This window comes from Phragmites australis, chromosome 4 (genome assembly GCF_958298935.1).
Source record: "Phragmites australis chromosome 4, lpPhrAust1.1, whole genome shotgun sequence".
NCBI classification, from domain to species: Eukaryota; Viridiplantae; Streptophyta; class Magnoliopsida; order Poales; family Poaceae; genus Phragmites; species Phragmites australis.
In genome coordinates, this window is record NC_084924.1 from 23800774 (window position 1) to 23826183 (window position 25410).

A 25410-nucleotide genomic window follows, 5' to 3' on the forward strand; every position below is an offset into this window, starting at 1 on the left:
GCAGCACTGAGATGCATGACTGCAGTTACGAGACAATTTTCGCCATACGGTTTGGCATAGTTGTCGCCAAACCGTAGGCGAAAAATAAATGTCGCCAAACGGGAGGCTGAAAAATCCCACATCATGGACCCTCCCTCCTGTGTGGGCCCGTGAGCCCTATCTCTTGCATCGTAATGGTCGAAATTTTTTGTTCTATCAACGAAATATTGTATCGCTTTTTTATTTTGCGATTGAACGTATTTCTAAAACGGAATGGAAAGATGTAAAATAAATCGTAGAATCGCTTATCCGACAATGGGAGCTGATAGATATTACATGGTAGGCTACAGTAGTTGTTGTAAAGCATAAGTTGCATAGAACCCGGTATAAATGTTACATAAGCTGACAAACATTACATGTGACATGGGGTTTTTCGTCATAGCGCGAATAGACCCTAACCATAAAGAGGTGCTGACAATAACCATTGGCATGTACGGTACACCTAATACTATAATAGCATGCCGCTGCTAAACCAAACATGCCTTAGGGAATGAAAATAGGTGGGGGGACAATAGATACTCTCTATTGAGTGCATCTAGAATATTTGTCCTTTCATTAGGCATCGGGTCCCGCCGCCTTAGCACAACGAGCTCTCTCCCGCTTCCTTTCCCTCTCTGCTTCGCTTGCTTGACTCAGTGCGCTCCTTTGCGGCGTTCCTAATACGTTCTTCCTCCTACCACTTCATCCGTACTTCATCCTGATGTCGCTCGTACTCTCGGCGTTGGTAAGCTTCCCTCCTTCACCGCATCTCCATGTCCACCCACCGCTTCTGGTCCTCATTTTGCTCCATGTCAAGCCATTGCCTGAAATCGCAGAGAGGTGGAGGAGACTGGACAACAAAAACAAGAGGGATTAGTAAGAGGTTGTATAAAATCGTATGGAAAGGCCTACATGAGTGATCTATGTCGTTATACCGGTGGGTACTTGTATGATCCATATCGAGGCTTGTCGTACTCGTAGTTGGCACACATAAAGAAGCATAGGCCATAGGTGTAGGATATATCCTGAGACTCACGAAGCCTACAAGGGTCGCCACAAAAGCACATCGGTGGTTCAACCCCCTGGGGGATGAAAATCCCCCAATGTTTCTTGGGTGGGCTTGGTGGAGCTGAGGAAGACATTTCAGTTGAGGGAGCTGAGGAAGGAGTGGTCTATTCATGGATGATGGAGGGGTTATTTATAATGGACAGGGGCTGGTGCATGGATTGAGTGTAACGGCTTGGCGGGAGGTGGAGCATAGGATGCCCTGTGAATCCTGGAAAAGTTGTGGCACTGATGCGTGGCAGAGATTCCCTTTGATAGGTCTTGCTTTGTGTGGTCATTTGTTTCTGCAAAAGTTGGGCTAGTAGTTATTATTGCCTCTGCAAACAAGGCAGGGAATCCAATGAATTCATTGTCCTTAGAAATAACGTCTTGGTAGATTGGTAAATCCCGGCCATTTTATTGAAGAAAGTAAAGTGCATCAAATCAAGGGCCATCGTAAGCATTTGTTGCCTGTTTGTGGCTACAGTACCTATAGCAATATGCACCGTCTCGTACGCTGGCAAGCTCATCAATGTTGTAGTGTGTTGAGGTGACCCCATGCTATCAACATTTCAGAATGACGTAACCTGTCGTTGCAACGTTTTCCGAGCGATGTGACCGCACAATGCTGAATTCCCAGAGTCGCTAAAGTAGTGCATCCAATGCATGCACTTTCTCCCAATTACATGCCTGCACTTGGTCCATACACCATCGAGACTTGTTGTATATAAACAGAACACAATCGATTCTGAACTCAAACATCTTGTTGCCGTGACCCACGTCGAGACAATGGCGTATCCTCAACCTCTTGATGGCCCCATCGATCCACCACCTCCACACCCTCATTTCGATGTCCATTCAAGAGATTTCTACAGAAATCACAATGCTCTTCCTTGCTCATTTTGGCCGCCATGTAGACATGGAGTTGATGTTGTTGTCCAGGTTTATGAGCATTTCGGTGATGCAGGCGATCGCTTCTTCCGTTGTGCACATTTCAGAGTACGAAGAAATAGTACTCACATTATTTCCTATTTTCTCAAAACCATTTACTTATCTCATATTTTATTTTTTCCAGACTGATGATTGTAGGTTTTAGTACTAGATTGACCCGCTGATAGATCCACACATTCAAGAATACATCCGTCACTTGCATGTCATTATCGAGAAACTACAGGAATAATTGCGCCAAGAGAGATGCAGCAACGTCGGAAGACATTATATCCCACCTCGCATGGCAGGTCGGAGGAATAACTTGGAGTAATTAGGATGTGTTCTAGTGGTTGACCAAGGATTTGATTTCATATTTGATCTGTACCGTGTTGTTCATAATTGAATAAACTGTATCCACGTGTCGTGTTGTTATCACATGTTTCATGCTAGAGCTGCAATTAATGTTAGTCCACTACCTGCATTGTTGTTTTGAGAATATGTAACATTTGGTGCAAATATGCACCATGAAAGAAACATGTAAGTTACATATGCAATGGTAAAATCCACCATACTAACATAGTAGAATACGATAGCAGAATAAGGTAGTAGCATCAGAGTAACTAAACTACTCCGTAAACTAGTAGTCTGAACTAATAAAATGGAAAGCTGAACAAATGACAATTATTAATCATAAAAGCAACACAGAATACTCCTGACCCCTACCCTGACCCCTTCCCTGCGCTGCCTCTAGCACGCTTGCGCCTACATGCCGATGCTGGAACGTTGGTCTCGTCCTCCTCCTGAGGATGCTCATAGGCGGAAGGTGTGTACCAATCTGGCACGTGGCGCTTACATCTGGCAACTGGGGCTCATAGATGCCTTCTATCTCCTGCTGCGTAGTCTAAGTGGGAGGTGGTGCACCGTACAACTGTGATGAGTCCAGCACATCCAAGGCCCCTACATAGTCAAAGAAGGGGTTCCCACTAGAGTGCGGCATACCCCCGGAAACCTAGGTGGTTGTATCGATGCGGATCAAACATGCATTTATATCGTGCAGAAATAACTGAGTATTGGCGGAGAATGCGTAATGAATCTAACATTATGGAAAATAGAGCCGTGACGTACCTGGCATAGGAATACACACAAGCGTGGCAAAAACATAGCCTCCTGCATGCACAGGATGTGGAGGCTGAGGAGTATCATAGCCATGCCCGGTCCAGCCAGGGCCTCCTGTGAACTGGGGGGCAGCCCGTCCAGAGCCTCCTGCGAAGTGGGAGGCAGCCCATCTAGATCCTCTTGTGAATTGGGGCCAGCCCATCCGGAGCCTCCTGGGAACTATGGTGCGGCCCATCCAGAGCCTCCTGCCTGCAAAATTAGTCAAATCGACACCATATGGACTGTTACGCATTTAACCATTTGCATAGGAAATTATAAGATTCCTAGCATAAATGTGCAACAATATTTCGAAGAAAAAATTACATACAGAATATTTAATTTTTAACAAAATAAAATATTCACAGACTAAATAAAAATTATTATAGTAATAAAATTACCTGATCCGGGGGTGGAGGCTGAGGACTAGAATATTGCTGGTGGACGAAGATGGAAGAAGGTTGTAGGGGCCACTAAGTGGGACGCGCGGCCAAAGGGTCACGTACAACAATGTCGGGCTGCCAGCAAGATGTGCACTCCACGATACGTCGGGCCTTTGTGGAAAGGCGTGAGAATCTTCAATGATATCATCAATCTCCATTCCACATGTGTCGCAACGTCGTAGCTGAACTCGTCGCGACATTGGATTGCGGTACACGATTAATCATTAGCAATAGCCGTAATGTGAATGTTGAAAGCCGTAAGGATTTTAAGATTTCACGTACCGCAACGTGTAGCGCAACTCCTGCGTGTCCTGGGTACAGGGCAGCAGTGCTAGCAGAGGAACAACGGGGGGTCCATGACACGAAGAAGACGTGTGCGAGTCCATGTACTGTACCACAGCAGGTACTGCTAGTAACTGTAGTCATCGTAAGGGGCACCAAACTCGATCACGTCCGTAAGCGTATCGCCCCACTGCTGCACCCAGGGCTGCATCCTGATGGTCAGGTCAGCTATGCTCCTTGGTGGTCCATTAGTCGACAACCTACATTGGAGTGTCAATTAGAGGAAATCAATAAAAAATAATAAAACAAGGTATGTGACATTACAACTCACGTGTGTCCAGAAGCAGAAACACGGTCTCCTAGGGGGACTGGGACCTCCTGGCACCATCCAAACTAGCGCATCACGTGGTGCACAATGTAGTCTTTGACAAATATGTCGAACACCAGTTTTTTCCTGGTTAGCCAAAACGCCGAGTCCCTGAAGCACAATTCGGAGATCCCACAGCCAGCAGATCGTTGTAGCATGAAGTCGGCGGTGTACAGCTCCCAAATGACCATATCAGCCCTCAGGTGGTCGACATGCTCAGTGAAAGCCTCATACACTGAACAAACCTGAACTCCTGCCCACTGTAGCTGCGAAATTATAGTTCTTCTATTATCAATGTTACAACACTAAAATTTTAACAGTACTATAAAGGGCGTACCCTTCGGTGTGTCCACAATGATCCCATCGTAGGATTGTTGATGTCGTCACCAGCATACATCTCTGAGGTGTAATGCATAGGCACCACGAGTGGTCGTCCTACCTGAAAGCACTCAAATGACCACAGCTGAAGTAGAAGAGACATACCCGTCAAGTTGGATGCATTGCGTGTCCTCACGCAGGCATCGCACAGCGTGCGGTAGGTGGCCCAAAGAACCACCGAACCCCAAGACACCTGAGGCACGTCAACGACTAATGTGTTAGCAATAGCCAGGAATAGGCTATCCAATGTGCGTCCACAGTGTTGCCATGGCTGGAGGTGAACATCAGCCAACTGAACAACCACAGTAGGTAAGCCTCCAGGTGTCGAGCAACCTGGTACTCCATGGGATCCTCGGTCATCCTTTCCACCTGCATAATTCGATTGATTGTTAATACTGATAATAAATAGATAAAGGACGTGTAGTATGAAATTAGAGAAGCAACGAAAAACTATTGACTCTGAACTGCTCCAACCACTGCTTCTTGGGGCCATGCTTCTGATGCTCCGCAATGGGCGACACGTTCAGTGGCTTAGGTAGAACTCCCTAAAACCTCTCAAACAAGTCCTGCTGCCAACCAGCTGGAGTGACCGAGGGACCGATCGGTTCACCAGAAATCAATAACCCAGTCAGCATGGAGATATCCTGTAGCGTGACTGCCATCTCCCCAAACGGCATGTGGAATGTGTGTGTCTCCGGCCTCCATCAGTCATATGGGAACTGACGTGACCACTCCATCTGGCCCTCATCCTCCTGACCCTCAGCCACCTGATGTGGACCGACATCCTCATATGTGGCTTGAAGCTTACGTGTAAGAGGAAGAAGTCATGCGCGACTCAACTTGCAAATACGTGATCAGATTAGTTACGACAAATTAAATCACCTGTGTAAATTGAACCATATGTACGAATTGAACCATCTGTACAACCTGTTGAACGAGTTCGGGTGCAGTCGCCAAGCCATCTTTGGCGCATGAATACGTAAAACTAGAATACTCGAAGCATCACGCGTGGCCTGTAAGAAGCCACGGTGACGTCCGTCCACAGAACGGTCGAGAAGCTCGTACGACGCCTCCATCTCTATAAAAACAGACCAACATAAAATACATAATTATTATAAATTGATGATCACATAATTAATACGTCAACAACCTAAACCATACACAAACTACTTTATAAGGCAGAGAGAACATAAATAATACATAAATAAAAATACTTAGTTTGTACATCAAGAACATAAAAATTACACAAATAATACCACTTAGTTTTTACATCAAGAACATAACAGTTACCTAAATAAATAAATAAACACATCGTTCCTCGATAGCATATTCGGCAAGGTCTGCCCCAGTCCCATGCACTTCTTGTCCTCCACGTGCAACTCTCCCACGTCTACTACCGGTGGATGGTCCTGCTCCAGCATTGCCGCGGTTAGTCTTCGTTGCCTAAAATATAATCCATATTACTGTCCTAAATCTACATCGAGGATATCATTATTAAATAAATATATTACTAGCACAACAAATTTAATATAATTAATTTGTAACAACTTACTAATTAATACCATTTGATATTCGGAGTCTTGCGAATTTTCAAAAATATAATGTTCATTGAATTTTAAAATTTTAACACAAATACTTTAGTGCTACATTACTTTTTGATCCTCAATTTGTTTTATTGTTTTCTGTTGCAAACCACTATTTCTAAGTTACAAATAATTCAATAAATACCATACTTTAGTGTAACGCATAATAATACAATCTTACAATATAATCTTACATACATCATCTTAACTAGAGTACTAATATCTAATTTTTGCACGCACATAAATTTTAGTTTCTTAACCTAATACTACAATAATTAATACAAAGATTTCTACCTAAAATAAATATTTACAAACGCCACATTATTTTGCTAGTCTCTAAGTCAATCTAAATACAAATAGATTGATAGACATACATCTAAAAACACAATAAAAAGAAAAAACAAAATTTACCTCAACGCTCCTCCCTCCTCCTCCTCCCTTCCTCCTCTCTTCTTCTTTTCTCTTCTCTCTTCCTCCTCCCTTCCTCCTCTCTTCTTCCTCTTTTCTCTTCTCTCTTCTCGTGTGCTCCTCTCTGTGTGGTCGCAACTGAGACAACGCAAATTGAAATGAGACGACACGGCGTACAGGCGCAAGGCTGCAGTTATATCCGCATTTTTCGCCGTCCTGTACGGCGAAAATACAGTTTTCGTCATTCGATTTGACGACAACTAATTAAACTACCTCGCAACTGCAACCATGCACCTTAGTGTTGCCGCCAGCACCAAATCAGCAATTTTTGCCGTACCGTACGGCGAAAACAAGATTTCGCTTTTTTGAAATTTCCCCGTTTTCGGTACTATTTCAGAAATATCCGTACAAAATTGTAATATTAAAAAAAATCAATAGTTAGGTATCAGAATCTTGCATAACACTACCAAGTACCAGCATCAAGATGTAATCATGCAAATTTGGACATGATTGCTGTCCAGAAGCACTATACACGTTTCCAAAATTCAGCCAAATACAGAATACTACACAAGAAGGTAGGCGATATACCACGAAGAGAATATGCAAAACACCACATATATAACAATGATAAGGGAGAAGGTCAGCAGTAGAACATTAGCCTCTTCACAGTGTCTCTGAGCTTAGGGAGTGGTGCAGTCTGCAATGGAGTGGCTCTGTACAAAGTTGTCCGGCTGACGACCGTCGAGTCTGATCTATCAAGGTACAGCCTGCCTCTGTATGCAGCAAGATGTGCGTAGTACGCCGGTGGAACAAGAGAGACTGGTTTGGTGCACCGAGCGAAAGTGTAGCAAAGGTGGTATATCAGCTTCTGCATCTCATCAGACTGGAAGTTGTTTTCGTCCCACAGCACATGATAATGCGTCGGCCTGCTCGTCCCCTTTGTGCCCCAGTGGCTGCACAGGTAGAAATCAAACTCCCTTGGGTGCGTGATTACGGTGTCGACCACCGTCCCCGGTGGTACATTCTGGTCAGAGTAGTGTGTCGAGCCACCATTCTTCTCCCTGTGGAAGAGCCTAGTATGTTGCCTCTTCTGAACTACGATGAACGTGATGGATGGCTTGTAACCTGGGTATCTGGAACATGTCACACGCACTGCTTGCAGCTCCTCTTTCAGTACCTTGTAGAATTGTGTCTCGCTCACACCGTCTCTGAAGAATATGATTATACTTGGGAGCTTGCCAACTTCTTTCAGGAACTCTTCAAGTAGTTCACCGGTCATCACATCAAGGTGCTCAATGATTTCTTTCCGATGTGTTTGTGACCTCATCCTGGAGATGTACTTATTTGCTGAAGGCCAATTCATGCTTGCAACTACGGCGACCACTGATGGACTCGAGTCATCAAGTGGATGTGGGTGTGTCACATCAGCACCCATGAACATCACCAGCTCCTCTGAAAATATTCTAGGAATTTGGCATGGCAAGCTGTTGTAGAGGGCAACATTGCATCCACCAAGCTTTGCATTTATCTTCAGTGCTAAATTGGCCAAGAACTGAAAGGTCAGCTTGCTTAAGTTGGAGTACAGGCAACACTGTGTAACAACACCAATGGATGTTTCTGCAATACGCTTCAGATCAGCGTAGCCTCGATGCTTCCGCTCCATGACACAGATGAGCAACTGTAGATTGCCCGAGGCAGCTTCCTGAATTTTCTTCAGCTTGGTCTCCAAAATACCTACATTGTTCAGGACTTGAATTCGCTCGAACAATGGGCTAACAACAGTTTTCTTGTTGAGTAGAATCCCAAGTTGCTCACATCGGCTTGATAGCTGGTTGATAAACTTAGGAACAAAAGAGTGATGCTCTGGGGTGCCACCAAAGCTTATCAGGGCCCAGCTATTGATCTTGGAACCCTCAGCAACATGGCTGTCCAGCAAACTCCATTGCCGATCAAATCTGTCTGGTGTTATATCCTTGATGCGCCCTCCATTGCCAAGCTTTAGTTTTGGTGGCAAGAGAACCCTCCCTGAGAGCTGTGTCATGTCCTTTGACACTTGAAGATTGAATTGATCAGCATATGAATTGCTGAAATAGAAAAATGTAGCTATGATCAGAAAAATAGTGAATAAGACAAAGAAACTTCAAAGTTTACGACTGCTACACAACATAAATATGTCAAGAATGAAAATCATACCTTCTTGCGGCAAATGCTCCTTCAACAACTCCCTTTATGATTCCCTTTCTTTCACTTGGTCTTTGGCACCCCATTTTGAGCATCTTGGAGGTTTGTTCATCTGAGAGCTTGCCAAGAAACTTCTGGCCCTCGCAAACAACACAAAGCTCCATTGGCACGTAGCACGGCTTGCTCCTACCAATCTGCAAGCAAGGCAGGTTCCTGAATTTTATATCATGCTTGTAGTGCTCCTTGAAGTAATCCACCACCATACAATCCTTCCCACTTCGGTCTCGAAACTTGAGGTTCTCTGTTGTCTCCTCAGTCAAGCCATGCACATGGTACCTTTGGTCAGTTTTACGGTGGCACACAAAAACTCGAATATTCTTCAATGCTTTCTCCACCTCCCTTAGCTCATCTTCTGCCAAAGCCCTAGTCTTCATCTGTGAAAGGTCCTTCAAGAAGTCACAGCGTTTCTGCAAGTATGCAATTATGCTTGTGTTTTCATGGAATGTTGTGAGTGAGAGGTCAACATTCAGGGCAAGACCTTGCTTGGTCGGCTTCAAGCTCTGAAAGAAACCTCTTAATCCAACAGCCCCACCACCAATCTCCTTTGCTTCTCCCATGGCGCGTGAATACAAAGACCGGCCTACAGAAATAGAACTTTCCATAGCACCTTCTCGCAGGATCACATCCAATGCATGGAGGTAATCTTGTGGAAGAGGAATACCATCCTTCTCTTCATTCAAATACTTGTTCAAGTCCTCACCACTTAGCTTCGAAACCAATCGAAGGTTCACACTGAAAATCTTATGATGCAACTGCTTGTCATGCATGTGGCTATTCTCTTTAGCTGCTATAAATCGTGCTGATGCAACTGCTGGAAAACTAACAAAGAACTCAAGCTTCTCCTGTTGAAACTCAATGGGACTAAACAGATTCTTGCGGCCATCAAAGGCCGGCAGGGCGCCTGAGAGAACACTTGAATTTTCTTCAACTAGCTTGTTCTTGATCATTCTTGCTGTTTCTTTCGATGGATGTGGGGATATGTCAACATTATAATGGAAAATCTTCTGCCTGGGGTCAAAGCGCACAAGGAAATGGTTTGCATAAAGAGGAATTACAGTTCCCTCAACCCCACCAGCGTCGGGTCTGGGTGCAATGGTAGCTCTCCCTGTAGTGGTAGAAGAATTCTGAAGGTTGTTTACATGATTTGCTTCCATGCCAGATGTTTTCTTCTCATGTATGAAGAACTTTTTGTGCTGAAGCACCTCGGCGTCTATTAATAAATTAATATTGTAAGTCATGCAAAGAACAAGGCAAATTTGAACAGCTATCTCAATAGTGATTATAATCATATAGAATAAAAAAATTATTCCAAGTCAAAAGGTTAAATTTAAAGTACGTGTCAGTGATGAAAATCATCGTATTTTAGAACAAGTAGAGCATGCAAAAAATCTATAGCACAAACACCAAGATAATGGAACATCATTGTCCAAAAGGCAAAAGAAGGAAAAGATACTGGCACATTAGTTAAAACAAATCCTCCCAAAAAGATAACCATATGCCCCCTTCTCTGAGGTGGGGAAAGGGAGTAACCGTCAAAACAAGAGAGGCGTCACCCACAGTACCTGAGTACCACAAGTAGAACTTTCTCTGTGTCTCATATTAAACATTCTTGTACTCTCCTTTTCTCAAGAGCTGAATTTACGATTAAAAAGGGTAAGAGCAAAGAATATAATCCTAAGCATGAATCCATGGAATGACAAAGCCTTGGATGGGAACAAATGGAATCGGACCCAAGAACTTCATTTGGCCATCTAGGACTGTAGCATCTATTATATTATTATTTGAGTGTTAAAATGAGCCACATGTTCACTCTCAGGGTCACAAAGTTACCACGTTAATCGGAAAAAATGATCTAGACCACTAATTGTTATAAACATTTAACGGTCTAGATTAAACCAAAGAATCCATATCAAATATGATTAACAAATAGCTAAATTAGGAATTAAAAATTATAAAAATTAGCAGTTCCATTTCCTTACTGTTTGGGAAGCAAAATATCTGAATAAAGAGTCAAATAAAATAAAATAAATAATAATTTTGAATTGGGGTTAGAATAGAAAAAATAACCCATATCAAATATAGTCTTAGAAAAAAAATCAAATACCTAAACAAACAGTTGATGCAAAATACAATTAATCAAAGTTATTGTGATAAAATGTTACAGCAAGACTAACCACACTATCTACCTGGGCCACATTGCTAGTCGCACCTGAAATTACTGTAGCACATACTGGTATGACAAGGCATTAAGCACCAAACATAGAGCAAAACGTATTTTGATACTATCTAACCACCATCATCATCAGAAGGGGAAAAGGAGCTATAGAATCTATAGACACTAGCACAGAATGATCAAGAAAGCAACAGCACTAACAACTGGTAGTAGTATGAACTAGTAGAAAGTATAAAAAAAAAAAACACGTTGCAAAACTGGTGCTGGGAAGTAATCAACCAAGGAAAAGGAGAGCGCTTTACCCCGCGGGAGCGGCAGCAGCGCGGCGGTGACGGCGTGCGGCGGCGGCGGCTGCTTCTTCGATCTCCACGCGGACCCCTTCTGCGGCGAGGCCCCATTGAGCTTCCCGTAGCACCACGCCGCCGCCTTGGGGAGCGGCAGCGGCAGCGGCAGCGGCGGCGGCTGGTGCAGGTACACCATCACCGGCGGCGGCGGCGGCGGCGGCGGCGGCGGCGGCGGCAGCGGCAGCAGTACGGCGCCGTTGGCACGCGCGTGGGCGGCGTGTATCGGCAGCGGCAGGAGTGCCGGGTAGGCCTGGATGATCGGGTGCTGCCTATAGCCGCCGCCGCCGCCGCCCCTCCACGTCCTCCCCCCATTCGCACCACCACCATTACCAACCGCGCCGCCGCCGCCGCCGCTACCACCTCCTCCGACCTTCCTCTCGTTCTTGGCCACCCCCTCCATCTCCATGGCCAAGCAGCCACCAGCCTCTACCAGTGGGCAGCAGTAGCACCAACCCAATCAATTTGTTGGTACTATGCAGCTTCTGGGGCAGCAGGATCACAGTTTCTTGGCTTCCTTTTGGCGTTGGCGTGGGTTGGCTTTGTGGGTGTTTCTTGGATGGTTGGATGGTAGGGGGGCAAAAAGGAGGAAGCTGGGGAGGGAGGAGTTGGTTGGGGAAGGGGATGGCTGCATGGCGAGGCAAGTGTCGGTTTGGACTGAAGGGAGTTTAATGGGGTGCAGTCTGCAGACGCAGAGGTGGGGGGACAGGAGCGGAAGGGAAGCGAGCATCTACGCTAACGCTGAGCAGTCGCAACGCTGTGCCTGCGCCTGCGCCTGTGCCTGTGCCTGTGCCTGTGCCTGAGCTGTTATCCATGTGCCTGCGCCTCCATTCTTCTGCTTCTGCTGCACTACTGCCCCGTCTTCCCAAATTCTCCATGTAAAGAAAGGGTATAATTTATGGCTGCACTAAAAAGAGGAGTCTACCGCTACCACTACCTAAGCTGCTCGTATTGTATCTCTTCTCTCCTGGTGGTAACTGGAAAATTTGGTCACAGGTAAAAGTAGAGCATATCATGTTTAAATTATAGTACAAGGGGAAATAAAGGATTATCTAATCTCATCCAAAAATTGGACTCCAACCTCTAAATAATATTTTATCTACTATATAAAACACGAGTTAGTTCTCACGTTATTTTTTCCCTACTCTCCTCTTATCTAATAAAAATCGGTAAAATTCAAATAATTACTCACCTCATTACCGGCTCGGTTATATATATGGAACACATTTTACTAATAAAAATAATAAAAAATTAGAAGAAAACTTAATGGATAATCTCCTTGTTTATTTAGATCCTAGCTAAAATCAAACTATAGCATAGCTCCTGTTGTACTTATTAGGCGTTGCTCCTATGATGCATCCACATCTATATATATTGAGTTTGTGCTTGATGTTACCACGTCCAATGTTTATATTTTCGTTACAATACACTGACATTTAGTTGTCTTCAAAAATATAACTTTTTGAGAAGTCTAATTATTTTTTATTTATTTTAATGGAATACACATATGTATTGTACTGTGCATTATCCAAACTCCACCTTATTTGGTGATAACACAAACTTTGGATAATTCACAGTGTACGAATACCATTTATTTTTCCTTTATTTTAAATAAAATAGAAACGTATGTATTCTCATGCAGACCTAGAATATGTGAACTTCACTTTTTTACTTAAGATATTTAGCTTGTTACATGGAAATGATATCATTCTATTCGACATGAGAAGTAGTTTCATCACTGTATTTTCAAATGATAATGTATAATTCAGGCTGTGTAAAACGAAATAAAAATATATTTTAAATTTGTTCCCAAATCATCAAGCTTTTTATCAAAATATGTGCATTGAAGACTATCAACGCCCCCACGGTAACAAGGAAAACAGAGAAAAGGCAGTATAAAAGAAATTGAGCAGTTAAATATAGAACAAAAGATATTTCAAATAAAATTGTTGTAGTATCATCTATTTTGTTTGTTAAGGCCAACTAAAAAAATTCCTCCATTTTATGATAAGTTCACTTCTGCAAGATGGCATCCAGAGTTATCTCTGATTCTACTCTATATGAACTAGACCCCACGCATAAAACAGTTCTCATGCGATAGATAGCAATCGTGTATACTGTGAACAGTTATACATACAAATGTGGTCGATCTAGATACATTCTTGCATATTGATAGTCGACAGCCAAAAGCAAAACGTTTGACTCCACACGTTCCAGAACAAAATATATTTAGAGTCTATTTGTTTGGATTTTGTTTTTAGTCTTTTTTGAAAAACTGTACTTTTAGTTTATTTGAAAAGCTACTTTTGGAAATACTTTGTTAACTTCTACAACAATTTTTTATTTCTCAGTACATAACTTCTCAGAAAAACGTTTTTCAGCGAGCTTCTCAGCTTATTTTATTTCCCTCGTAAACAACTTTCTGACTTCTTCAGAACCTCGTTTGTTCTGATTTCTAACTTCTGGCTTCTGGTAGCAGCAGAAAACAAACAGAATCTAAGTAATCCTTTATAATATTGATTTTCAAAGTTAAAAAGATTTGACCCATAGAAATCCTAAAAGGACATGCATTTCGAATCTATGGTGGTACCGAAACTCTCGCTCTAGAAAAATACTCTTCCAATTATGCAGCCCTTCACCATTTGGAGTCCCATTAGGAAAAGCTAAAAACATTGACGGCTTGTGGCAAACACAAAAAGGTATGGGAAAAACACACAAAAAGGTTGGAGTGTTCATACGACAATTACCTCTCCATCTCTAAGGCCCTCTCCATCAGTAAGGTCGTATTTATTTCCTATTTTTAATTCTACTTCTGATACTATCTAAAGTTAAAAGTCAGAAGCTAAAACAAATAGAGTTATAGAGAAATAGCTTATGAAAAAAGTAGAAGTCTATTTTTGAGAAAAATAAATTAAAATTGAAAAATTCACTAACATTTTTTTTCAGAAGCTATATGCTAAAAAGCCAAAAATTTATTATAAAAATCAACAACCTATTTACAAAAGCAACTTTCAGACAAAATAAAACATAGCTTTTCAGAAAAGCCAAAAACAAAAACCTAAACAAACAAATCCTTAGATTGACAATGCGAGATAAATGTTGCTGGATTCATGATGAAAAGTATTTTTTAAATATTTACTTATCTTTATTTGAAATATTATATTTTTATATATATTGCTAGTCAAACTATCATCTTGTATACCGTCCGGACATTTTAAACGTCATACATTTTTTGATCGGAGGGATTATAATTGTCGAGTAGTAATCCGGTCTGCTTTTACAAAGAAAAAAAACTATCTAAATTTCTCCCACTTAACCACCATTGATCCTTTGGTCTGAAGAAGCCATGAAGGTTGCACCGATAAGCTCAAAATTCCAGGTTTACTTTTACTGATGTGTGTGAGAGAGAGTCAAAAGGGATAAGTGAGGGACCATTGCCCATTGGTGCGCATATAAAAACTTGCTTCTCTGCATTTAATTGAATGGTTGGCCCCTACAGTAGCATAGGGCAGCTACGCTCCTGAATGCAGCTAGCTGATTTGCCTTCCCAAAGTTGCCCATACAAACCAGAGGAAGGAAAAAAAAAAACACTCATCTCTTCTCTGCTTTAGCTCCACATCCCCCCAGGATTTTGCAATATTTCACAAGACGCTTAGCAGGAAAACTCGCAAATTAAATTTGTTTGCCATGGAAGGGTGGACAATTGACATGTATGGCTTGACTCTTGAGTACTGACATATAGTATTTCAAATTATCAAAATTAGATATGCAAAACCACAACAAAGTCCATTCATTAACTTCTAATTATATAAATTATAGAATTAATAGTCAAAGTTATAACTCGAAGACTGTGAAAAACCATTAATACCACATAAAAAGGAATGGAAGGAGTAGCATCCAGTCGTGTTATTTATTTTACCTCTTAAATTTTTTGATTTGGATCGGGCTAGCAAAAATGAAAAAAGAAGAAGAATGGAACCATCAAATTTACCTGAATCTTTCTTTTAGAGAAAAGTACATGCACTGCTAGAGATGTGTTATGCATTTTCAGATTTTCAACGCCAAATTCATTACTGTAGAGAACTAAAAATGATAGTGCAACTAGTCATTTCAAATTCTCTACAGTGTGCAGACAGGGGTGGATATGGGGGCTAACAATTTTTTTAGCTCCTTTGCATCCGCCACCGTGTACAGATTATTTTGAATATGAAATTCTGTTGCTTCACTAAAACTGTACGGCCGCTGGGTTTGATTAGGATGGGCTCGATGTATGAGTTGGCCAGCCCGAAGAACTGCGCTGGGAAGCAGGGACCCCCCGTGGAGGCCTTCCATGGCTGCATGGAGTGGAAATTCCACCCTCGGGCTTCTCACTATTTCCTCTCAAGATAGAGCACAGATAGAACCCCAGCCCCACAAGAACCGAACAAGCGAACACGACATAGTTCTGCTGAATCTCAGATGGCCTTATATGAAAAGGATTGATAACTGATAGTACAAGAACAAGTAATAGACTTATTCCATTGGGAGTTACATAAGAAAATTACATAGTACAGAATCAACTAAACAATAAATATAGAAATCTATACTGTTAATCGATACACATAGGAGCTGCTCAGTATATACCCCTAGATGAATAAATTGACCTGTGAAAATAAGTTGTGTACTATATTTCTGTCATTGTACACGGCAACTTTGTTCGGTATCACTCAGCAGCCTGAGGCTACGAGAAATTCTCTGCAGCGGCGACAATAACACAAACTTAAAAGCATGGTCTCTGCCATAAGAGCAGAAGCTGGTCCTAAGAGCATACCTCCCGAGTATCTCCGAGGCGTAGCATATCTAATCTATCCGAGGGCCTCAAATTAATCAATTTAACTAGCTGCGAAAATAATAGCAGCAGCAACAGATATGACATCCTTATAACTTCAGCAAAAGTGGGCACATTGCATACTCAGAAACTAAATTTTTAAGGATCCTGTGGTCCAGGCATGCTCTCAAGATCCAAATGTCTTGTTTGCCTCACTGTATTCAATGAATGTCAAAACTGAATGCTATGCAGCAGCAAATAATATTTAAAAAAAATAGCATCCTAGACAGTTATTTATTCTGGTCGAATGTACACCAGCAACTCTTAAGGGCCTGATTGGTTCATCCCAAGATTATGCCTGGTCGAATGCCCACCAACTAGTCTTAAGGACCTGATTGGTTAATCCCTAGATTATACCTAGTCGAACGCCCACCAACTAGTCTTATGGACCTGATTTGTTCATCCCTAGATTATACATGTGCCATAAATTTGGTCATGAAATCGGTTGCTCATGATTTGGCCAAAGTTTCCGCACGACAATGAACCAAGATGTAAATGGGAACAGTATTTGCCAACATTTTTGGCAGAAGAATAACTGCATGCCAAATACAGTCAACATGACCAAACATTGGCTGCCCTAGGGTTCAAATCAAATAGGATTATATTTGGTAGCTCATGTGCAATTTGAGTCTTATCTAGGCTTGGAGCACTAGATCTGTTCTCGCCAGTGATTCATGCATCATACTGAAAATAAGCATACAGGATTTTCCATTTCTTTAACCAGTTCTAAAAGTGTTAGTTTTTCAATCTACAGAATAATTAATTTACTATGTAAAGTAGCTGAGTAAATGAAAATGAGCATACCAATCCGTACGGTTTCCCTAGCACGCCTAATATATGCCCTGGCCAGCTCTGAAGCTTCATTGGCCATTTCGATTAGCTGCATAGAATTAAATCAATATGCCCAATCAAGACAACTGACAGAGACAGCATTACTATTATGATGTGATGTAATATGATGTCCTTTATTTTTTCACTTAACCAATATTAGTAATATGAACATGAATATAGAAGCATAAGCAACGAGAGAACCACCAAATAAGCCACATTGACTTAAGAAAAAATAAGGATGTGTGCTTGTTTTTACAGGAAAAGAATTCTATGGTAAGTTTCACAGAACTTGTGATAGCTACAACAATTATGTATCATAAAGTTCTGTGGTAGCTACAACAATTATGTATCATAAAGAAAGAGCTTGATTAGAAGAGGCATCAGCTCTCAAAAGAAGAGGGCCCCTGCCCTCTTCTCTGCACATTAAGCTTTTATCCCTTTTGATTGAAAAATGTATTGAGTTGCTTGCACCGACCAATTGACCCCAAAAGCCTAAGCTCATGGAGAAAGGTGAACAATTCAGTTATACTTCGACACTCCCCCTCACGTGGAGACTCACTTAGGCCTCAAACATAGAATAGGAGCAGGCAACAATTCTTTTATTTAAATTGTGCCGGCTAGGACCCGAACTCGAAACCTGTGACTTAAATACCATATTGAGTTGCATGCACCAACCAATTAACCCCAAAAGCCTAAGCTCATGGAGAAAGATGGACAATTCACTTATACTTCAACAAAATGAACATCTCCCATATACCCATTTGAGATAAAACGGTTTAAGAACTTTCTGAGTGCACACAGAGTGATGATTGAATTGTGAATTTATTTCCAATGTTTGGTTTTGTTGATTTGATCCCTAAGTTGCTCAATTTCGTTTATTCTCACCTTAGCTGCCAACTTCACAGATAAACTATCATCCATCACAACTATATTTGGGCAAGTGAATAGACATGTATATCTTAGGGCTTTATTTCATAATAAACTGGAAATTTAGCAGCAGATATGATAGTTATATTTAAGGAAAAAACAAGAGTTTAGTACAAATAGTGTGCCCGTTCATTGGTCCCACTGGCATTTTAGTGGTTCGACCATCGACTCATTAAGAAGTAAATAACTGCTAACACGCATTCATTTGACGACGACATCTAGAGATGGAGTAGGCAGCAACATGGGTTTTGAAAAAGTTTCACCCACATCACTCCACAACCTGAGTTCGAAACCCACTCCCACCCATTTTAGTTATTTCTGCAGGCTGCTAATCATCTGTTTGATCATGCCAAGTTTTTAACCTCAAAGATTGGTTCGACTGAATTTTCACTGATTCAAAGCTCAGTATGGTTGCATGTCCGATCAGAAGGGAAAAAAGAAAGAAAAAGCATTATTTTCCTGTGATCCATCTCATCCAATTTTAAAAGCTACATGCTAACACATTATAATTTTTCAATTTGCAATAGCCTAACTGATCCTCCGCTCTGGCTGCTGCCAGCTCCGCCGCTGCCAGCCTCGACGCCCTTGCCGCCGCCGCAGCGGTCTCTACCGCCGCTCGCCCGCGTTCCTCTGCTGCGGCAAGTTCGGCCTCCTGCCGACGCCGCGTGCTCGAGGCGACCGAGCGCTGAGACTGCCCTGCGGACATGACGCGCTACCCGGGGGCTGCTGCGTGGGGAGAGGGCTGCTTCAGACGAGCTGCTGCTCGTCTGCGCAGAGGGAGAGAAGTGAGCAGGAACGGCCGGAGCTGCTGCTGCTCCCAGCTAGGGCTGTTGCGCGACTGGGAAAGGAGGTGAGCAGGAGATGCTCAGGCTACAGGATACTACGGCTCTGATACCACTTGTTAGTCGCTGAATTCTTACTCTTGGTAGTAGCTGAATTCTTACTCTTGGTAGTAGCTGAATTCTTACTCTCATCGAGAGAGGATGACACTAGGAGTTGGGGCAATTTTTTCTTTATTTCTCACACAAATGCCATGCCAACCTGAGGGGTTGGGGATACATATTTATAGGCTGCTAGCCAGCCAAGCATATGCTAAGATGCTGTCCTAGATGCCAAGCATATGCTAAGATGCTGTCCTAGATGCTGTCCTAGATGCTAAGATGTTGTCCTAGATGATGTCCTAGCTGTCCTAGATGCTAAGATGCTATCCTAGATGCTGTCCTAGCTGTCCTAGATGCTAAGATGCTGTCCTAGATACTAAGATGCTGTCCTAGATGCTAAGATGCTGTCCTAGATGCTGTAGCCCTAGAAAGGATCACAAAGACCAGCCAAGGACCACAAAGACTTATCCCATCAAAGGCAATGTTAAAATATAATGCAGAAATAAATAATACGGCAAATAAGCACTCGGTTACAATCTTTCTTTTCTCAAAGCAAAAAATGTTGCATGTATTTTCCTGGGTTCATTACGACTAGTGAACATGGGTGGGTACTAACACAACTGGTGAAGACTGATGCATGCAGAGAAGTAATAATATCATTTGCTATCCAGCTGAAAAATAAATTTCTGACTGGTCGTGCATCAATACTGCAAATGGTGACAAACGGAAAGATCTTACACTTTCTTCTATTCGCTACAACCAGGATGTGCAGAAAAATCATGTACTATCTCTTCAAGATTATATAACCTACATAGCTTTCCGTGCTTCAAAGAAAAACATAGTACTTTTAAGGCTTAGGCAAATATTTGAAAATGGAATACTGCTTGCAAATGTTTCAATTTGAGTACTAATACATCATTCAAGAAAAGAACTAAGTTCAGCAAGATTTCTCAAACAATAGGATCATGCTTGATCAATAGAGAAAAATATTATCAACAAATGTATCTGACAAAAGCGTATCTAAATTATGTGACAGTTGTACCATCAGCCTGTAGCGAGGTTCAAATATGTTCAGGGCCATCTTTTGGCAGGGAAGTACAACATCCATAACAAATAGAGGCATCAAATCAATGCCTGCATATGTCATAGTCTCATGGTCTGACCTCCTCTCAGCATATTCTTCTGGGAAATTTCTCTGAATTATGTTGCTCAACGTTGAACTGAAGCATTTAACCATAACTGCCATCAGAAATGTCAGGAAAAAATATGGATGTATGAACAAAATGATACTTCGAAGTAAATGAAATTTAACTTTTCAACAGCTTAAATTACCTTACAGGGTAGGTTCTTGGACCAATAAATAGCACTGTCTGACACATGGGGCACTAATTGCCTATTTGGAAATAGCACATAGTGGGAAGTTCAGAATTAAACAAAAGTAGCTAATGGGCATGTGAATATTTGCTAGGCTCACCATGATCCATTGACTGATGTAGACAAGAGCGACAAAATGAATGCCCACATGGTGTAGTGACAGGTTCATACAATAGCTTAAAGCATAATGTGCACTCAAAATCATCAGTCCTGTCTAACCTTGTAGGCCTTGACCCAGCTGCAATATTTGTATTCCTATCCAGATCGCACAGACATGTTTGCAGGACATGGCTATATATACAGCAAACAGGTGTTATACAATGCGCCAGAGGACCATTATTGATTTAAAAAATATCTGGTAGCTATGATGTGAAATATGAATATCCTTATGCACCAACAATCATACCTCAGGGGATCAACTTGAAGACCGGCAAGAAGGGCCTCACATGCCTCGTGGTAGCACTCAAGCTTCATATCATAGAGTTATTCCAATTAGATAAACAAGCACAACAACAACAACAACAACAAAGCCTTTGTCCCAAGCAAGTTGGGGTAGGCTAGAGATGAAACCCACAAGATCCAACTAAAAAGATGATGATAAAACAATAATAAATAAATGTACTAGTAATAGTAAAAAAGTAATAGCATTTCAGCTCCTCTTTTATTATAGTCTATGGGATATTTTTTTCCTTGCATGCTTGTTTATCTATCAAACAATACCTTTATTACAGTCTATCAAATAGATAAACAAGAATGCAAGGAAAAATATATCTCCAATATAACATGTACAAAATACACAATACTGATTGCCAACAGACTATAATGAAACAGGAAGGAACTGAGCTTAGCTCAGTTGGTTGAGGGTTTGGATGTATGCCTAGACCACCTAGGATCGAGTCCTCTTCGACGCGAATTTGGATGCCTATTTCTTCTTAATTATAATACCACCTGGTTCCTCCTAGGTCAGTCGAGTTTTTTTAAATAATAAAAGAGGAGCTGAAATGCTATGAAATTTGTTAATGGTTCCCTTAATGGTGTAGCAACAGTGCATAATAATGATAAAGCAACATGACAGTAGAAAGGCTTATTGCTTACACATTTTTGTCAAAATTAGATACATATTGGAAGTCTGAAGTTATGAAATAATAAAATTATTAGAGCTCACTTTGAAGAACGCAAGTAGCTTTGTTTCATTACAAAGTAGAAGAATAGAGTTTATGTGCAGCAATGAATGAAAATGGATATAACAAAAAGAAACAAGCAGACAAAGGAAACAAGAAAAGACAGGAAATCATATGATGTGATATAGCGAATTTGGTGCTCTATAGGCACCAACCACCCACCCAACTTGTTAAAGGTAAATGATGCACTTTTCTGATAATTCCCACAGAGTTCATGGATGTACTACATGTACCTCCAATTCAAAATTTCAAGCTCCAATTCAACCATGTAAGGAACCAAAAATGGACAAGCAGTGCATGATCTAGTACTTGTCTTTTTTTTGTATCCCAATGTATTGATACATTTTACCACGAAATTCGCAATGTGTTCATCTTGCTACATTACTATATCCATGAATTTTTTAGGATCTTTTTTAGAATAGAGGTGCTAGTATTTCTTTTGGCAGATTACCCAGAGTACTCTGAAACCTGGCAATTTTCCACATGTAATTCCAAAGTTTGGCATATTAACATTTACTGCCTGATATTTTGAGATCAGCTGATAACATTCAAGTCATGTGAAATAAAATGAACATAGAAGTGGTAAAATATATCACTTAAAGTACATGCAGGAATTTGCAAAACTACAAAAGTACAGGCCAAATGACCAAGTTAATAAAAGTGAAGCTCTTCCAATAATTAATCCTAGTCATTAATAATTTGGGACTAAATTGAGTAATCTTATCGAGGTAAAAATATTTAAATTCTTGGCCCTAATAAAAGAATGTCAGAGCTAGGATCTACTAATGTGCAGAAGTCAAGTTACAAACTGTTACCAGAATAAGTGCATATGCCTTGAGAAGATATGGTCTAGGGAATTACTGTTGATAGCTACTATCTTCTCCGCATCCTTCAGAGCTAACTGTAATAATGAATAAAATATAAACAAGGTTTTAACTTTTTAAAAAATATATATATAATGTACTGCATAGTCACTTAATTCACATTAGATTCGAACAAGTTTTTAAACTACTCCTACCTCTGCATGTGTTGTAGGATCAAGGCCATTCAAGGGCTCATATTCAGAGTCAGCTGCTGATCTCTCTCTCAACATTTCACTTATCCTGTCATTAAGGTAGCCACACCATGGTGTGAATCCAGAGCAAACATATCCATATAGTATGAATGAGATCTGTAGAGTTACATGATGCAAAAACATTTCAGGAAACTCACCGACAGAAAGCAGAACTTCGATTGCTAAGGATAATGGGATCTCCTGGTCTCAAAATTTGAGCTTTTGAGTAAAAGGATATTGCCTGAAACATAATCATTTCAAATATCATACAATAAGGTCAACACAATATAGCAATCAAGTTTGTACAAGTGAAGAACACACTAAAAGCAGAACATTTAATCAAATAGCAGAGAATGACCAAATTAGCACCAATGCTACATATGTAATTAATAGGAATAGTAGAGACTCTGCCTGCATAAGTGGGCCCACACAGAGTGCAACGTTCCACAAACTGAGCTGAAGGGCCAAGAAGGAGGATAAGGCATTGCCGGTGGGCCTATTTTGTTAACTTGTTTAAGCTTTTCTTATGGTAAAGATTTGTAAATCATTAGGATCATAAAACATTGTGTTACGTCCTCAAAGATATCCAGGGCTTTCTGCTACTATGATCACAAAATGTGTGGGTTCTTTTCTAATTTACTCATGAATAGAACACAACGAAATAAAGAAAAGGTTTGTAAAAAGACTAAGAGAAATTCATGGAACATAAAAGCTCAAAACTTAATAAACACAAATCTATACAAAATTTTCAAGCAATGAATCTACAAATGAATTCAGAGAGGCCGTAAAAAGTTCAACAGACCACAAATGAAGAAAATAGTTATGAAAATTCAGAATAAATGTAATTAAAAATCTATAATAAATGTACTTAAAAATCCAGATGAAAATGTATAAATCAATAAGTTATATAACATAGACAAAATACAAAATAAAAATTCAGGAATATTGAACAGAAGAACAAAAATTTCCTCAACCATAAAACAAAGTAACAATGTTTCTTCTTTATTACCTTTGACAACAGGTTAAAATTAAATCTCACTAGCTAAGTGCCCATGTATTGCAACGAAAACACAAAAATTGAACCTGGTAACATCAATCACAAACTTAAGGTACAGAGATGTGGATGCACCATTGGAGCGCTGCTGAACGAATATGCCGAGAGCGATACTATAGTTTGATTTCAGATGGGATCAAAAAAAGAGAAGATTATCCGCTAATTTGCCTCATAATTTATTTATTTATTTTCATTAGTCAAATGGGTCACATATCCGTAACCAGTAACGAGATGGGGAGGCAAGAGGACAAGAGTGGATGGCAAAATTGGGTAAATTATTCGAATTTTATGGATTTTTATTAGATAGGAAGAGAGTTGGGGGAAGAGGTGATGTGAGAACCAATTCGTGTTTTATATAGTAGAGATTAACATTAGAATATTATATTAAATTATCTAATCTTGAGCATGTACTTAAAAAACTGAGAAAAAGATGTGTAAGAAAAGTTAAAAGTGGATCCACTGGAGATCATTATTTGCATATTCTTGCAGCAGAGCAACTGCCAGTGCAATGAGGTGTAAATCCTTTTGATACCCCCTGGTTTGTGAAAAGCGGAAAGCTATCAGTGTCAAATGCATCAGACTACCAACTGTATGACTAGACAATGCTAAAATTGAAGAAATAGAACATGTGAGACCACAAATAAATTGTTATCTTCCTATTTCTCCATAGGGACACACCTCATCGGATCCTGATCAATCATCCTTATCACTAAACATTACAGAATAACTGGAACATCGACAGGCATCATTGAAGTAAGATTCCTTTGCGAAACTAGAATGAAAAAAAAAAAAATCGGTATGCCACATTAACTGCATGGAAAATCTTCTCAGTATGTCACATTAACTGCATAAGCTAATTCTCTGAACCATACTGTCACAGGCAGAATCATGAAAAAGCATTGAGTCAATAACTTGACATAACGTTTAGTTTTCTCTTTTCTTAAAGCTTTATGCAAAATTGCAGCTGCTGGTATCAAGCATTCGCTCCTACACTGGATAATCTCTTCAGAAAAATCAATTCCCATTGACGATGGAACCAATTCAGCGCCATTGCCCAAGTTCAGCTTATGTTGTTTTCCATGGAGTCAATCCTATATCTTGTAGTTATAAAAAGCAAACAACTGTTGCTTCATCGTTCACTGAAGCCGAATATCAAGCCTCCAAGGTTACACGATTACACGCTTCACGCGTGTTACACCATACCTGTGTTGCACAGACTATCCCCGGCCAAACTCAAGCCAATTCACATCCTTCTCCGTTTACTGGAGCATACCCAATCAAACGATCAGACGCCTCATGGCTCATGAGCGAGACGCGAACCTCCACGTGGGATACACTGACCCCTGGCATCAACAACATAACAGAGTGGGGGAAGGGGTGAGCTCTACGATTACCTCGTCGAAGTGGCGCTGCCGGAAGGAGCGCGCGCCGCTCTGCGCGAGGTCTTACACCTCGCGGTACTTGTCCAGGGCCATCCCCATCTCCTCCTCCCTCTCCACCTGTGCAGCGACCACCACCACAGCAGGTCAGCAGCAGCGACAAATTCAATCGAAACCTAATCCTCTCCGGGTTTAACAAAGGGGGACCGATGGACCGGACCGGCGCGAGCGACGCACCCGCGCGAAGTCCTCGGCGACGAGCGCGGCAGAGAAAGCGGCGCCCGGCGACGCCATTTGGAAGGGGGAGTAGGGTTTGGATGGGGGAAGTGGAGGCTGGATCGAACAGTATGAGGGGATCTCGAAGGGTGGAGGGGGAGGTGGTGGTGGGAGAGCATGCGGCGTTCGTGCGCCGGTGCCCAGTAGCTGACATTACATCCAGCTCTTCAAACTTGCTTCTTTGGTTCATTGTTCAGGTAGCACTTGGGCTCGAAAGGCTCGTGTA

The 25410-nt window shown here is 41.3% G+C and overlaps 1 protein-coding gene and 1 pseudogene across 1 annotated transcript; both read right to left on the reverse strand.

Annotated features, from left to right (window-relative positions):
• Positions 1 to 7057: 7057 nt before the first annotated feature.
• Positions 7058 to 11816, reverse strand: LOC133915920 (protein argonaute 7-like). Its single transcript, XM_062359325.1, has 3 exons — positions 11322 to 11816; positions 8799 to 10056; positions 7058 to 8689 (listed from the first exon to the last, which is right to left on the reverse strand). Exons 1-3 carry the CDS (start codon positions 11767 to 11769, stop codon positions 7246 to 7248), a joined length of 3150 nt encoding a protein of 1049 aa, XP_062215309.1. The 5' UTR covers positions 11770 to 11816; the 3' UTR covers positions 7058 to 7245.
• A 4033-nt stretch (positions 11817 to 15849) lies between these two features.
• On the reverse strand, positions 15850 to 25407 carry LOC133915922 (uncharacterized; annotated as a pseudogene).
• Positions 25408 to 25410: the final 3 nt, after the last annotated feature.

Excerpts from the sequence above, each read along its gene's own strand:
- LOC133915920 (XM_062359325.1), bottom strand. The coding sequence starts at position 11,769 with ATGGAGATGGAGGGGGTGGCCAAGAACGAGAGGAAGGTCGGAGGAGGT. Across the intron at positions 10,057-11,321 it reads GCTGCTGCCGCTCCCGCGGG|ACGCCGAGGTGCTTCAGCAC; the intron begins GTAAAGCGCTCT and ends ATTTATTAATAG. Across the intron at positions 8,690-8,798 it reads GGAGCATTTGCCGCAAGAAG|CAATTCATATGCTGATCAAT; the intron begins GTATGATTTTCA and ends TTTCTATTTCAG.